At 36.4% G+C, this 16,384-nt stretch overlaps 3 protein-coding genes and 1 non-coding gene across 4 annotated transcripts; 1 reads left to right on the top strand and 3 right to left on the bottom strand.

Moving 5' to 3' along the window:
- Nucleotides 1–87: 87 nt before the first annotated feature.
- LOC130961322 (uncharacterized) lies at nt 88–1,048 on the bottom strand. Its single transcript, XM_057887140.1, has 2 exons — nt 859–1,048; nt 88–357 (listed from the first exon to the last, which is right to left on the bottom strand). The coding sequence occupies exons 1-2, from the start codon at nt 970–972 to the stop codon at nt 211–213; spliced, it is 261 nt and encodes an 86-aa protein (XP_057743123.1). The 5' UTR covers nt 973–1,048; the 3' UTR covers nt 88–210.
- Nucleotides 1,049–3,184: 2,136 nt separating this feature from the next.
- LOC130960446 (putative pentatricopeptide repeat-containing protein At3g11460, mitochondrial) lies at nt 3,185–5,098 on the top strand. Its single transcript, XM_057885840.1, has one exon. The coding sequence runs from the start codon at nt 3,206–3,208 to the stop codon at nt 5,087–5,089; it is 1,884 nt and encodes a 627-aa protein (XP_057741823.1). The 5' UTR covers nt 3,185–3,205; the 3' UTR covers nt 5,090–5,098.
- A 315-nt stretch (nt 5,099–5,413) lies between these two features.
- LOC130960447 (uncharacterized) lies at nt 5,414–8,408 on the bottom strand. The gene is made up of 9 exons (XM_057885841.1): nt 8,284–8,408; nt 7,507–7,629; nt 7,232–7,407; nt 7,014–7,081; nt 6,787–6,888; nt 6,480–6,635; nt 6,264–6,383; nt 6,007–6,136; nt 5,414–5,695 (listed from the first exon to the last, which is right to left on the bottom strand). Exons 2-9 carry the CDS (start codon nt 7,614–7,616, stop codon nt 5,568–5,570), a joined length of 990 nt encoding a protein of 329 aa, XP_057741824.1. The 5' UTR covers nt 7,617–7,629; nt 8,284–8,408; the 3' UTR covers nt 5,414–5,567.
- A 60-nt stretch (nt 8,409–8,468) lies between these two features.
- On the bottom strand, nt 8,469–8,540 carry TRNAP-CGG (transfer RNA proline (anticodon CGG)). Its single transcript has one exon. It is a non-coding gene; the product is annotated as a tRNA-Pro (tRNA).
- Between the last annotated feature and the right edge of the window lie 7,844 nt (nt 8,541–16,384).

Raw genomic sequence — 16,384 nt, 5'->3', positions numbered from 1 at the left:
ATGATCATGGTACATCATAAAATGTGTATACATGATACATGATATGATTATAATCTCTACATAATGAAAAATAGTATTTGGGGGGTTTCAAGATTTATTTGATAACCCAAAAAATGTGTACTAATTCTTATAATAAAATAATAAAGTGAGGAAATAGCAAAATGAAACTAATTTGATAGTACACAAATCTTGTATCAACAATTGGTGTGATCATTTCTCTTTTAACTTTTTGGTTATGACAATTGCAGCTCCTGCCACAGCCACAACTATGCCTGAGATTATAATTGCTGATTTAAGTGTATGCAATGCTTCCTTCTTTTTCCTTTCCTTTCTCTTCTCTTCTGCCTCAGCTTGTTCCTTCAAACAATTCAACCAAAACATATATATAGAGAAACACCATTCAATACATCATGAAAAAAATAAAATAAAAGGCGAAAGTTCTTCAACCTAAGTCTCATAAATTCCAACCTAAGTTCTTCAACCTAAGGCGTAGTTTTACATATGCATTCAATTACGTAAAATAAGTGACCTTTTACATTGACTCGCATGAATGATCATCCAAAATAACGAATATGATTGTATAACTGCACACTGTGCATCATAATTAAACTCTTGATTTGAAGGTGATCTATCTGAATTAATGGTGATATTAAGATTAATTACACAAACTCAGAGTATTACTTTGTTGAGTAATATCTCGAATAACACAATTTTTTCTTCTGAAATTATCATCTAATCTAATTAGATAGTACATATCAAAGATCCTCTTAGATAATAATTTCAACTAATAAATGACATGTTCATTATTATTATGTTATAAATGAAAAATAATAAATAAATAAATAATATGAAATGTACCTTGGCAGCAGCCACCTCAGATGAAACAGGATCAACTTGAACCTTGGTGTTACTCCCAAGATTCAATTCAGCAGCAACATCTGCAGCTGGAAATGTTTGGTCTGAGTCTGCCATTTTTCTTCTAATTCTGTTTTTTTTTTCTAATCAATGGTGTTATGTATGATATTCTTGCTCTTATTACCAATTTGCCTATTAATCCAAATTGTTGGGAGAGAAAAGAAAAGACACAGAAATAACTCCATACATTATTATTGTCAAGTATTCATGGTCAAACCAATGCCAAGCAGTTGCTGATTGTTTTTGTTGACACGTGTCAATGTTCCAATTGATGAGGTTGTTATGGTTTTGTGGGTCTAAACAAATTGCATTTTGGTTCTCAAACTTACCGAGATACTTGCTTAGACTAAGTTTATCTTTATTGGTAAATAGAAAATTAGGAAAATTAGAAGCTGTGATCAAGTGATTATTTTATTAGGTCACTTAATTATTCTTAACTAAATAGTGCGGGTTTGATTTTTTAAAATGATATAATGTAATGGGTACTTTGTTAGGGCTTTTAATCAAATAATGAAGCTCAATTCCTTAGAATAATATGATTTAGTGGTTATTTTTAAGGGTGTTTATGAACCGGGTACCAGATTTGTCCTGACCCATATTTGACCCTAAATATATACAAGGTTTATTTTTTAGATTCTAATCCGACTCTAAACTCGATAAAATCTATATACTTTCTAGTCACAACTATATTGGGTCTAAATCAGGTGAAAATCGGGTCTTTAAATCTTTAATAATAATTTATAAAAAAACTTATTTATGATGCACTTATTTATAAAAAAAAAATTGTTATCGAAAAGTTGATATCCATATTTATACTTGAATTTGTCCATAAATTTTGATTTGATACTTCTTTGATCTATTTTTTAATTCAACAAGTATGATTAAAAATAAAATAATAAGCTTATAATTAATATAACATAATATTAAAATTAATTTAAAATATATATACATTTTTTAGTTCTCTTAAAGTGCAAATAAGTTAGGTGAAGTCGAGTTTGTCTTGACTTAGACCCGATCCATAATAATAATTGGGTCTATTCTTAAAACTCTTATCCAATCTTAAACTCGTTAAAATCACACAAAATTAATTCCTAAAATGTTTAAGATAGAACCAAATTTTCAAGGCCAAATCATGTGCGCCCCTAGTTATTTTATTAGGTCTCTTAGTTAAATAGTGTAGTGAAAGTTGGATTTTTTAGAAGAATAAAGTATTGTTTTTGTCTTCAACGTTTGGGGTAAATTCTATTTGTGTCCCTAACGTTTAAATCGTCCTATTTATATCCCTAACGTTTGTAAAAGTGATTCAATGTTGTCCTGCCATCAATTACACATCATGAACGCTTTAGTTTGAGTTTTAAAAATCTCTTCTTGAAATTAGAATACAAATGTCTGGGATAGAATCGATGATCCACTCCGAAAAATAGCTCATCAAAAGTTGAAACTAATTTCTACAACATTTACATAATTCACCTTTTTAGGGACATAATTGAATCTAAATACAAATAGTAGGTATAATATTAAAATCGAACACATCCAAGTGAAACCTAATTGAGAATAAATACATCTAAGTGAGAATAATTGAAAAATATAATCTGATTTGTTAGTATAATTGATAGTAGAATAACATTGTATCACTTTTATAAACGTTAGGGATACAAATATGACGATTTAAACGTTAAGAACACAAATAGAACTTACCCCAAACGTTGAGGACAAAAACAATAATTTACTCTTTTTAGAATGATATTATCTAATGATTATTTCACTAGTTCTCTTAATCAAATAACGAAGATTACATTTTATAAAATAATATGATCTAATTATTTTATTACAACCATGTTATATATATAATTATTCGTATAATTATTTTATATATATAATTATTATCTATAAAATCAGTTATTCGTATAAAATATAAATTAAAATCGTGTAAAATAATACATGTACATAGTAGTTAATTTAATATTTGATTTTTAGTGCATATGTATTTTTTATTTTCTAAATTTTAACCGAATAATCAGGTTTGATTTTATAGAATAATATGATATAGTAAATAACAAATGATTCTATTTACTCTTACTAATGAAGAGCATTTTGTGACTATTCATATAATTCATATCTAAAAATTTAAACAGCATAATAATTAGTTATTGTTTTCAACTGTAGATCCTTTAGAAACCTAGGACTAAGCAGAATCTATTGAACATGATTGAGTTACTAGAAAAGTAGAAAGTACAAGAACACAACAACAACGTTGTTCGTAGCATACATGCAAATGCATGATTGATTCATGAGCATCCTCATCCACCAACAAAAACAGAACCCTAAATTTCTCGATCAAACCACAACACAACCATGGAATTCTCGGTTAGCAGAGTTAGCAAAACAACACCAATACCCACAAGCACTCTCTCTCTACCGCCACATGCTTCGTTCTTCCTTCTTCCCCAACACATTCACTTTCCCTTTTCTCCTCAAATCCTGTGCCCTTCTTTCAATTCCCATCACCGGTTCCCAGCTCCATGCTCATGTCATTCGAACCGGGTGTCACCCTGACCCATATACCCGAACTTCCCTCATCACTATGTACTCTAAATGCCATCTTCCCAATAATGCACGAAAGGTGTTTGATGAAAATCCCCACTGGGAAAACCCCATCATTTGTTTCAATGCAATGATATCTGGGTATTCCTTCAATTCAAGGATCTTTGATGCTGTCTTGTTGTTTAGGAGGATGAGGGAAATGGGGCTGAATGCAAACTCGGTAACCATGTTGGGTTTGGTCTCTGGGTGTGTTATTCCAGGTCACTTGAGTGTTGGTGTTTATCTTCATGGTCTTGGTGTTAGGTTGGGTTTGGATGGTGATTTGACCGTGGGGAATTGTTTGGTCACTATGTACGTGAAGTGCGGGGAGGTGGAGAGTGCGCGCAGGGTGTTTGATGGTATGCCTGCAAGGGATTTGATCTCTTGGAATGCGATGATTTCTGGGTATGCGCAGAATGGGCATGCTAGGCGTGTTTTGGAGCTTTATCGTGAGATGAAGTTGAGTAAGGTGACTCCTGATCCTGTTACCCTTCTTGGGGTCTTGTCATCGTGTGCTAACCTTGGTGCGCAAGGAATTGGTCGCGAAGTGGAGAGGGAGATTGGGGTATTGGGGTTCAGTTCTAATCCATTTTTGACAAATGCACTAATCAACATGTATGCTAGGTGTGGGAATTTGGCACGCGCACATGCGGTCTTCGATTCTATGGCTGAGAAGAGCGTTATTTCTTGGACGGCTATAATTGGCGGGTATGGGATCCACGGACATGGTGAGGTTGCTGTTGATTTATTCAATGAGATGGTTGAGTCTGGCATCAGACCAGATGAGACTGTTTTCGTGAGTGTTCTCTCCGCATGTAGTCATGCAGGTTTGACTGATAAGGGCTTGGAATATTTTGATGCAATGGAGACGAAGTATGGTTTGCGGCAGGGTCCTGAACACTACTCTTGTGTGGTGGATCTCTTAGGCCGAGCAGGTAGACTGAAAGAAGCTATGGATCTCATAAATTCAATGAAAGTTAAACCTGATGGTGCTGTTTGGGGAGCCCTTCTCGGCGCATGCAAGATTCATAAGAATGTTGATCTAGCAGAATTGGCCTTTCAACATGTCGTTGAACTTGAACCAACAAACATCGGTTACTATGTTCTGTTGTCAAATATATACTCTGATGTTGAAAACTTAGAGGGGGTTCTGAAAGTTCGAGTAATGATGAGGGGGCGAAAGCTTAGAAAGGAGCCAGGATACAGTTATGTAGAATATAAAGGAAAAGTGCACCTTTTTTACTCAGGAGATAGAAGTCATCCTCAAATTGAAGAAATATATAGAATGTTGGATAAATTGGAGAATCTTGTGAAGGAGATTCGTCAACCAGCTGTAAAGTATCAGGGAAAGAGTGAAGAACTCTTAATTGGCACAGGGGTGCACAGCGAAAAATTGGCAATTGCGTTCGCTCTCTTGCACACCAAGTCCGGGACTGAGATTACTGTGATGAAAAACCTTAGGGTATGTGTAGATTGTCACTTGTTCATTAAGCTGGTTAGCAAGATTGTCAATCGCCAATTTGTTGTTAGAGATGCCACTCGTTTTCATCATTTCAGAGATGGGGCGTGTTCTTGCAAGGACTACTGGTAAAACTAATGTAGTGCAGTTTCGGGAACGTTCGCTTTTGATAGAACACAAACATTGTTTTGTATTTTCAGCTGATTCCACCTTACCAGTTACAAAGATTAGATTTTATTGTTGTTAATGGTGACTGGAGAATTCAACAATTTTTTGGGAAATTTTCATGGTCAACGCCTTCAAAAAGTGACATGGAAACACCCCACTTGGGAAGGAAGACTGCAATTGCAAAGTGCAATTTCTACTGAAATGTGTATAGCATCTGTCAAATGTCATTTAGGGGGAAAAGAATTACTGAGAGGGTAACCAACTTTTCAAGGCTTAACACTTCTTCTGAACTTGTGTCCATACAAATTATTAATTTATTCAAATAATGTATTTTTTTCATAGACCTTTTTTGTTTTGTTTGTTTTGTCCATTAATTCCAAAATTCTAAAGGAAGGCAAAATTTAAAGCCATTGCCAAAACTTCCATTTGATTACAAAAATAATCATTCACACTCTAATAGTGTAGTCAAACCACCAATTACTACAGCTTTCTCAGTTCCTAAAATACATTCATCTTCAACAAATGGGATTGTTTTCCTTAGCTTCAGATTCACAGGAATGCTTCCTTTTCCTGAAAAACCACAAACATGAGATTGTCTCAGCTACTCAAACTCATGATACTGACACCAATAATGCTACACAATCATTCCCTAGATTCCATGTTTTGACCTTTTTCTTAGATACAAATTGCATCTAAATACATCAATATATAAATGGATCATAAAAATTCAAACGAATAAGCAATATGGAATGGAGGGAGGATTGTTAGAACCACAAATGAACACAACTACAATGTGGTTGCATCTATGTGGAATACAAAATAGTTAAACATGCATCAACTTGGACTTTGATGTATATCAAATAAGACTTATCAATTAATACCTCTATTGGTGCTTTCCTGTTCTATACAAATGGCAGCATAGTGAGAACCATCTAACTCAAGGAGTACAAACTGCCAATTGCCTGAGACATTCTTCGACTCATCAGGAGGCTCGACGGTAATTTCCTGCGCCTGTCGACAAAGTAAAATTCTAAAAGCAGTCAAAACCAATTATCCATCGACATTGACATTAATCATATTATTAATGTCTTTGATTAATGACTCTTTCAATTTCAGGCACTACAAGAGTGAGGCATACCTTTGACATCACATGAGATCGAAGATGGATGCCCGTTTTCGTACGGTGTCCTAATCGAATAGTAAAAGTATTAAAAGGCGAATTTGAGAAGCCCTTCCCTACAGCTTTTACATATGCTTCCTAGAAATGGGAAAGTCTATTAAGTGATAGAACATAAAATAAAAAATAAAAAATTACAAACTGGCAACAATATTAACATTCAAAACTATAATTAACCTTCAGAGTCCATAACTTGATTAACTCCAGACGCCGAAGTTCAGGGTCTGCAATCTGAGTCAGCATTTCTATTTCGTAGGGAGAAAAGTATCGTCTTGCAAATGCCAAAACATCATTCTTCAACCTCCTTTGTTTTTCTTCCACATCAATACCAATCTACAATGCAAATGGCAAATTAAAATCAGTTAAAAGATCAAATGTTCTTGATAGACAAAAATGACAACAGAAGAATGAGAAAGTCATAAAACTAGACGAATATATGATGACCAGTTTACTAAAATAATAATGGTAAACAATCTATACATACCGGAGATCCCACAGTTACTCCACAAGCAATCAAAGATGAAGTATGTGAGAGATTAAAATGAAGTTGTGGTAGGCTCCAATCTTCAGTATATTGCCAATCCACCTATTCAATATGCTGTTAAGAATATTGTGTCTTCTCAAGAATACTCAAACGAATAATGTGTTAATGAAGAAATAAGAGAGCTAAATCATACGGCAGTTACAGATAATATCAGTTAAGAAACACACCTCAGGCTTCCCATAATTGTTCTTCTTAAACTTCAAAGCTTTTGGATCAATCTGACAATTTGTCTGATCTAGCAACAAAAATGATTGTTTAGATGCAAATACAGGATGTTTTATGCATATGTATCTACTATGTGGAAGGAGTTCCATATTGTTGATCGAATAACATTATACATGACAGGAAAAAACTCATCAGTAAGCACAAGAATCATAAAACTTACATCTTGCTAGTGTGGTGCGAACCAATGCACGAGCTAGGATCGCTCTTTTCTTTAGCCGTTCCCCACCCATACGAAATACATTTTCTTTTTCAGAAGGCGATAGAATTTCGAAATATTGGTTTAGTAGGTTTGTGTCCTTTATCTCATCAGGTAAAACATACCAAAAATGAGCTTCCCTACAACAAAACATTCACAAGTAGCGCCGAATGACATTTTATCTAAATTAAGAAATTATGAACATGTTCGACAATTAGATACACAAATTAATCACTTACTTTTGCCCCGGAAGTTGTACATGATGCAAGGATGAAGAAGCAGTTACAAGGTTCCTTCCAAGGCAATGTAAATTCATCATTAACCGCGCTTTATCTAGCAACGAACTCATGCATACTCTGGACCTAGCATACATATGATTGTCTTCTATATCAGTTCATCATAGCACTAACAGCAAAGAATTCATAAAAAGAACAGATACAAACACAATTGTATAGCAAACAACACAAGCCATTATTAGTTAAACTTGGATGCCATGCAAATATGAAATTAACAATGTAGCTTAGTAGGGTCGAAAATGAAAATTAAGCAATGTTCATGATCAGAAAACCTACAACTCAAATCCCCCTAATCCCAAAAACATTAATAATGATCTTTTAATGAGAAAAAAAAGGGGGGGATTTTGGTGTGGCTCTCATGGAACGAAATGAATTGAATCTCAAATTCTCTACCTTTTTTACATGTGAACATCAATAATGTCTATTGAAGCAAGCATCAATAAAATCTCAAAATTTTAAAAAAAAAATTGCTATTGACATATCATAAGAATAATGATTATCCAAGTAGGTTTTAATTTTTTTAGTGAAAAAAAAATTCTAATTTTTATTTCTCCCCATTTTCGATAATTAGGATGCGAGCTGCAAAACCAAGGGGGAATTTATCACAGTCTCGCAGTTTTGTTGTGGCAATTACTGAACAGTTCAATTCAATTCAGTGGTATACGAAGGATGAAAAATCAAATAGTGCAGTAACAAATCAAAGAGACAAAGGAAACGAACCTTATTCAGAAGCAACACCAGAAAGATGAGATTGAGAAAAACCATGGAAACAATTGGAAGGAGGCGCTGCAGAGAGAGAAGGAAAGAGAAATTTTGCAATGCATCAGAGGTTAATAGCCTCAGAGATGTACCGTACGGATTTTCATCATCAAGAAAAGAAAAATTAAGAAAAGTAAACAAAAAATGGGGTGTTCCGAGAATCGAACTCGGGACCTCTCGCACCCGAAGCGAGAATCATACCACTAGACCAAACACCCACTTTTGCTGAATTTTACATTACATATTTGTAATCAAATAAATAATAAATAGATTTAATTACCGTAATCTCTGATATATTTTATTGAACTTTTAATTAGATTATTATATTTTTTAATTGAATTTTTATATCATATTATATTTTATAATTAAGTTTTTATTATAATAAAAATGTTAAAATTAATACAATATTTTTTAAATAAAATCAAATGTGAAATATATTTGTTTTGTTTATATTAATTTCAACGTTTTTATTATGATATGAACTTAATTATAAAATTTAATATGATATTGAAACATAATTTAAAAAATATATAAAAAAATTAATTAAAAATTCGATAAATTGTACGAATGGACGAGTAAATAAACTTAATAAATTTGATAATGCCATTATGTGGTTTCATTTCCATACAATGTTTAAGTAACTTTCGGTCAAATGGCATTGCCGGCATAGCAACTAGCAAGCAGTTGACTTTGTTATAGAAACCCTATTTCACTTCCAAATGCCATAACACTATATTAGATCGAGAAAGTCAAATAACAACAAAAGTCAACGTTAAGTTGTAGGCATATCTTGTCAACGAGAACATAATAAGTGAGTGCTTAAACACTAATTACAAAATCATGGGACCCCTCTCTATCCCCCTTAGTGCTATGTATGTTATTGCTAACCAATACAAACACACAATTGTTTACAATTGTCAAGCATTAATAAGTATACCCTACATACAAAATGTTGTACATTCTCCCTTTTTTATTTCTAAATTTCATTTTTTTAGACTTTGTTTAGTATTAAAATTACATTTGATGTGTTGTGTTCAATTTGTCATTGTTATGAGACTTTTTTTTTTATATGTCTAATAAGAATGCGTTTATTTATTGAGATATGAATATTAATACATAAATATGGTGATATATATTAATTATTTATTTGTTAAAATACGAATTTTTAATATATACAATAGTATATAAATACACATAAAATACATATTTTTAGTATTTTTTAAATTAAAATACTGAGACACAATTTATAAAACACAATTTTTTTATTTTTATTCCTAATTAATTTAAAAAAAATCCAATCTTATCTCTACTTTAACTTTACCCCACTCGATCCCTCTTTTTCACTCTCTTTCTAATTATTTTCCGGTCTTCAATCTCTTTTTGATAAGAATAAATTTATCATTTTGATATGGATATAAATTTAGTATACTGTTGTATATAATATTACTAAACAAAATAAAAATTTGTATATGTTCATATCTATATGTTATTTTATTTTTATGTCTGTCTATTATTTATTAAGATAGTAAAAAAAAAGAGTTTAAGTATTCCTAAAACACATTATAAAAGGAATTTTAATTTTGATACATTCTAAATATAAAATAATTTTACACACATATCTAATTATATAATATCACATCAATAAAAATAATTATTTTTTATATTAATAACATAAATAATCATCAAAAGATGAATATAAATAAATAACTATGTAAAATATTTGACAATAAACTCTTAAAAACGTTATTTTTAAAACATTCAATCAACTTGCTTCTTTGTACACAATTAGAGTATATTATCGAATAATGTAACTAATCTTTTATGGGATAAGTATTATTTTGGTCCCTAACGTTGAGGGTTAGAATTGAAATCATCCCCAATATAATTTTTTATTTAAAATCATCCTTAACGTTTTATTTCGTATTAAAATCGTTATTTTAAATTTTTATGGACAAAAATATCCTCCACCACCATTACCTCCTTTACCTCACCACCACCATCTTCCTTACTTCCATCAAATACTAATAACCAGATTCAAGATCACCAATAATAACACATTCAAATTCAGAAACAACAACATCAAATTAAATAGAAAAATAAAAAATAGAAAAATCATAAACAGATGCAAAAAAAGAAGCAAATTCAACAGCAAAATTCAACAGATGCAAAAACAGCAAAATTCATATGCAACAGCAAAAATATCAAAAACAAATATAGAAGTAACAAAAACAGCAAATTCAAAAGCAAAATTCAACAGCAGAATCAGAAACAAATGCAGAAAAAAATCAGATGCAGTAACCAAAGCAGAAGAAGAAGCAGAATCGAAAACAGATGTAGAAGCCGAAGAAGATTCACTGGCGCTTCGTCCTTTCTCCTTCCTCGTGCATCTCCTCTCTTCGTTGTTCTGCTTCTCGATGATAGATACGTAACACCATTAACACCATGCTCCTGGTGCCACCCAAACCCATCAACATCACCATCACTATCACCATCTCCATCATGCTTCTCTTCATTTTCTTCCCCTTCTTCTCCGGCTTCTTCCACTTTCCCTCCTCCTTATCCCCCATCATCACCACCACCACCAGTAGAAGCGCTCGATTCACTCCCATCGTCGCCACATCGGAGCCATTCACCGATTTGGTGGGAATGTTCAGGAGGTGGGACTCGAAGGTGGGGTGCCAACGGTTCAGTCAGTCAAAGGATGCAGCTTTGCAAGGGTTCGGTAAGTGTAAGGGTTTGAAGATGAATCATGTGAGTGTTTTGGGTTTCCTGACACCACCGGCGCCATCCCCCCTCCCCCCTCTCCCTTGCCCATTTTCCCTTCTCCCCTCCCCTGCGTTCTATTTTTCTTTTTTTTTAATTCTACTTATTTTTTATTTATTAAAATATGGGTATTTTTGTAACAAAATTAAAAATTTTATTAAAAAGGACGATTTTAATACGAAATAAAACGTTAAGAATGATTTTAAATAAAAAATTATATTGAAGACGATTATGATTCTGTCCCTCAATGTTAAGGACCAAAACAATACTTATCCCATCTTTTATTGATTGGACAATTAATATAAAAGTTTAAAGGTTTTTCGTGATTGTTAACTTAAGTTGGATATTTCGGGGTTTTAATTTTCAGAGGCGAATGACTAGGGGTGGCAACACTACCCGAATCCGCGGGTACCCACCTTGCTCCTACCCGTTCGGGGTGGGTAATTACCCGCACCCGCACCGGGGCGGGTTTTAATGAGGCGGGTTCTTGGGCGGGGCGAGGCGGGGTCAGGTTTAGGTTAAACCCGCCCCTACCCGCCCCGGTATATATAATAGATATATAAATATATATTTTTAATATATAATATATGTAAGATATATATAAAATAATTAGTAAAATGATTAATAATACTGTATCATATTTAAATTTTTACTTTAATTTATGTTATGTATATAAATAATAGTTATATAATTTTTAAAATTTTATTTTATTTTTTGGATTTAATAATTATAGGGACAGGTAGGAGCGGGGCGGGTTAGGGTTTAACATTTTACTACCCGCGGATATAAGCGGGGCGGGTTCGATGCGAATTTTCGTTGAGCGGGGCAGGATCGGATAGAGCAAAAACCCGCCCCTACCGGTCCCGTTGTCACCCTACGAATGACATGCATGCAGGTATTGAGAGCTTTCTTGTATATATGAAACATGACTTGATGCTGACTTTGTTTTTACATTTTTTAGACAAAGGGAACAATAAGAAAACTAAAATAAATTAGTAAACGATAATGTTAGAAAGATAAAAGAAAACAATCAAAATTTATTTTATTTAGTATTTATTAATTATTATAATAATTAATAAATATTAAATAATAAAGTAAGTTATAACTGTTTTTGGTTAATTTTTTTTATTATCAAATATTTTTTATTAATAGAATATAACTTGCTAAATTCGCAAATGTCCAATTCCATTTCTCTCCAAGAAATAACTAATAATAGTTGTTCATACCCTGACCCAACGATAAGGCCCAGGTCCCAACAAAAGGCCCAACCCAAAAAGGTTGAGCTTCGCCTTGTACCGACCTCCTCCCTATGAAGTCGATTCCTATCACGACTAACCCTAAAGAAGTCGGGGACGAAGATTAGCTGGCAGATAATCACTCATTCAAATGAGTAACTGCCCCTAAAATCTCTCTACCCAGTTCCAGGAGCCATATCTCAACCTCCCTAAGATAAAGGAACGGTTATCCACCTTAAAAGGCGGAACTACTTTAGTGGTGGTTATTGGTTCACCACTATAAATACCCTGACACCCCTCAGGTATCTCTAAGTCCCAATACTCTCTAAGCCTGTTTGCACCCTTGCTGACTTAGGCATCGGAGTGTCCTTGCAGGTACCACCCCCCATTCTTCCTTACACAAGTCGGGCGGGGGCTTTGGATCGCGAACTCACTTGGACGTTTCATCGTTCAGACGATTGGGCCAGCCAAACTTGTCCAACCCATTAATCTCCGGTTACCCAACGTAACATTGGCGCCGTTGCCGGGGACCCGAGAGATCAACCAGTAATGGCGGACATGTCACAGGAAGATGGTCATGTGGCATCAGATTCTGAACAAGAGAATCTAGATACCGGAAACAATGACGCAGACCTAACCCTTCACCAGGGAACCAACGACCAACATAGGGAAGGCACCTCCGGATTTAAAAATCCGAAGATGAACTCCTCCGAGGGGCGTGAATCGGAAAAGGATGGGTCACCCCATGCAACCGAACTAATGGGGCTATTCCATGGCCACCAAGGTCGCTTGGAACAATTGGAACAGGAGCGGGAGCGACAAAGGGAAATAGAAAAGCACTTAAGAGAGGAGATGGAACGACGAAAAGAGTTAGAAGAAAAACTCTTAAAGTTAGAATCCTCCCTCAAAAGTCGGAACTCCCACGGCGACCGAGAAGAGTCACCCCCAGGAGGGGAGGACCCCTTTAGTGAGGACATAATGAGGGCAAAAGTTCCAAAAAACTTTAAAAGCCCCGACATGGACCTCTATGATGGAACCACATGTCCAAAGCATCATTTAAGCAACTTTAAAAGTCGGATGTATCTGGTTGATGCTTCTGATGCAACACGCTGCAAAGCTTTCCCGACCACCTTATCGAAAGCAGCAATGAAGTGGTTCGATAGCCTCCCTCCAAGGTCAGTCACCAGCTTTGAAGACCTCTCGAGAAAATTCCTAATGCAGTTCTCCATTCAGAAAGACAAAATAAAGCATACACCAAGCATCCTGGGGATAAAACAGGAGGTCAAAGAACCTCTACGAGATTATATGGAAAGATTCAACAAAGCATGCTTAGAGATTCAAGACCTGCCCACCGAGGCAGTCATTATGGGGCTGGTAAATGGGCTCAGAGAAGGACCCTTCTCACAGTCCATATCAAAAAGGCACCCCACCTCCTTGAGTGATGTACAAGAAAGAGCTGAGAAGTACATCAACATGGAGGAAAACGCCAGACTGAGAGAGTCAAGCTGGCGACCTGGACACCTCCCCTCGATAAAAGACAGGGAGAGGGAGCCAAAGAAGAAAGAAGACCTCGGTCTCGACAGACCCAGGAAAATCACTCTTATACTCCTCTAAAAGTTTCCATAGTGGACGAATACAGAGAAATTTGTAATACTGAAAGACTGCTGCCTCCTAGACCCATCAAGAATAAAAAAGGGGGGAGCCGCGGTGACTACTGCGAGTACCATAAGATATATGGTCACTCAATAAACGACTGTTACGACCTCAAGAATGTGATAGAAAAGCTGGCCAGAGAAGGCCGACTTGATAGATATCTCATGGAGAGGTCGGACAATCATGGAAAGAGAAAGCGAGATGATGCGGACAGAAGAGACCCACCACCACAGACTCCGGAGAGACATATACATATGATCTCAGGCGGATTCGCGGGAGGGGGGCTCACCAAGTCCTCTCGCAAAAGACACCTCAAGCGAATTTACCAGGTCGGAAGTGAATCGCCCGACCTTCCTACCATCTCATTCACAAAGGAAGATGGGCAAGGAATAATCCCCGGACACGATGATCCGGTGGTAATAACCATGATCCTAGCCAACGCCCATCTCCACAGAACTCTAGTGGACCAAGGGAGTTCAGCAGACATCATTTTCAAGCCTGCGTTTGATAAACTAGGGCTTGACGAAAGGGAGCTGAGAGCCTACCCCGACACTTTGTATGGGCTAGGCGATACGCCGATAAAACCACTGGGTTTCCTGCCCCTCCACACTACTTTTGGAAAAGGAGAAAAATCCAAAACTCTGAACATAGACTTCATAGTCATCGACGTGGGGTCAGCATATAATGCCCTAATCGAAAGAGCTACCCTAAACCGATTAGGAGCAGTGGTATCTATCCCGCATCTCTGCATGAAGTTTCCGACATCAGCGGGGATAGCAACGGTGCGTGGGGACCAGAAATTGGCAAGAAAGTGCTACAATGAAAGCCTGAACCTAAGGAAAAAAGGTAAGAAAGTCAACACCATAGAACTCGGTGGAGCAAGGGCCAAAGAAGAGTTACGACCACAGCCAGGGGGAAAAACCGAGGAAATACAGGTCGACAAAGAGGAAGGAAAAAATACCAACATAGGAGCCAACCTAGGGGTAACCCTGAAGCAAGGGTTGACTAAACTTCTAAGAGACAATTCCGACATCTTCGCCTGGAAAGCCTCCGACATGCCCGGGATAGACCCCGAGCTAATGTCCCACAAGCTCTCGGTATATCCAGGATCCCGACCTGTACAACAGAAAAGGCGCAAGCTTGGCCCTGAACGAGCTCTAGCGTTGGAAGAGCAAGTACAGGCACTCCTAGAAGCCGGCTTCATCAGAGAAGTCAAATATCCAACATGGCTAGCAAATGTAGTGCTAGTCAAGAAGCAAAATGGCAAATGGAGAATGTGTGTCGATTACACCGACTTAAATAAGGCATGTCCCAAGGACCCTTATCCACTTCCAAGTATTGATACTCTAGTAGACTCCAGCTCGGGGTATCAATACTTGTCGTTCATGGATGCTTACTCGGGATATAACCAAATCCCTATGCATGAGCCAGACAGAGAGAAGACATCGTTCATCACGCCCCGAGCAAATTTCTGCTACGTGGTCATGCCATTTGGACTAAAAAATGCAGGGACCACATACCAAAGGCTGATGAACAAGGTGTTCGCCCCCCACCTCGGGAGCTTAATGGAAGTTTACGTAGACGACATGCTAGTGAAAACTAAGGAAGAAGCTGATCTCTTGATAGACCTCTCGCAAGTCTTCGACACCATAAGGTTGCATGGGATGAGGCTAAATCCCACAAAGTGTACCTTCGCGGTAGAGGCTGGAAAATTTCTAGGGTTCACGCTAACACAGAGAGGGATCGAAGCAAACCCCGACAAGTGTAAAGCCATCCTTGAAATGAAGAGACCGACTTGCTTAAGAGAGGTCCAACAATTGAATGGCCGACTAGCAGCCCTCTCCAGGTTCTTGGCAGGATCAGCACTCAGATCCCTTCCACTGTTTTCTTTATTAAAAAAAGGATGCCAATTCGAATGGACTCCAGAATGCGAATGAGCGTTCCAGGAGTTCAAAAGGTTCTTGAGTCAACCACCAATCTTGACCTGACCTCTAAGCGGGGAAGATCTCGTCCTATATCTGTCAGTAGCAGATAAAGCTGTCGCATCAGCCCTGATAAGGGAGGACGAGGTCGGACAGCATCCAGTTTACTTCATCAGCAAAGTTCTACAGGGCCCTAAACTAAGGTACCACAAACTAGAGAAGTTTTCCTACTCCTTAGTAATAGCCTCGCGAAGGCTACGGCCTTATTTCCAAGCCCATACCATAAGAGTCCGAACGAACCAGCCCATGAAGCAAATCCTCCAGAAAACGGATATTGCAGGAAGAATGGTTCAATGGGCAATAGAGCTCTCCGATTTTGACTTAAAGTATGAAACTCGGACAGCGATCAAAGCCCAATGCCTCACCGACTTCATAGCAGAATACGCAGGAGATCAAGAGGAAAAACCAACTACATGGGAACTTTATGTA

This window comes from Arachis stenosperma, chromosome 2, assembly GCF_014773155.1.
Source record: "Arachis stenosperma cultivar V10309 chromosome 2, arast.V10309.gnm1.PFL2, whole genome shotgun sequence".
Lineage (NCBI taxonomy): Eukaryota > Viridiplantae > Streptophyta > Magnoliopsida > Fabales > Fabaceae > Arachis > Arachis stenosperma.
This window is presented reverse-complemented; position numbering and strand designations above follow the sequence as displayed.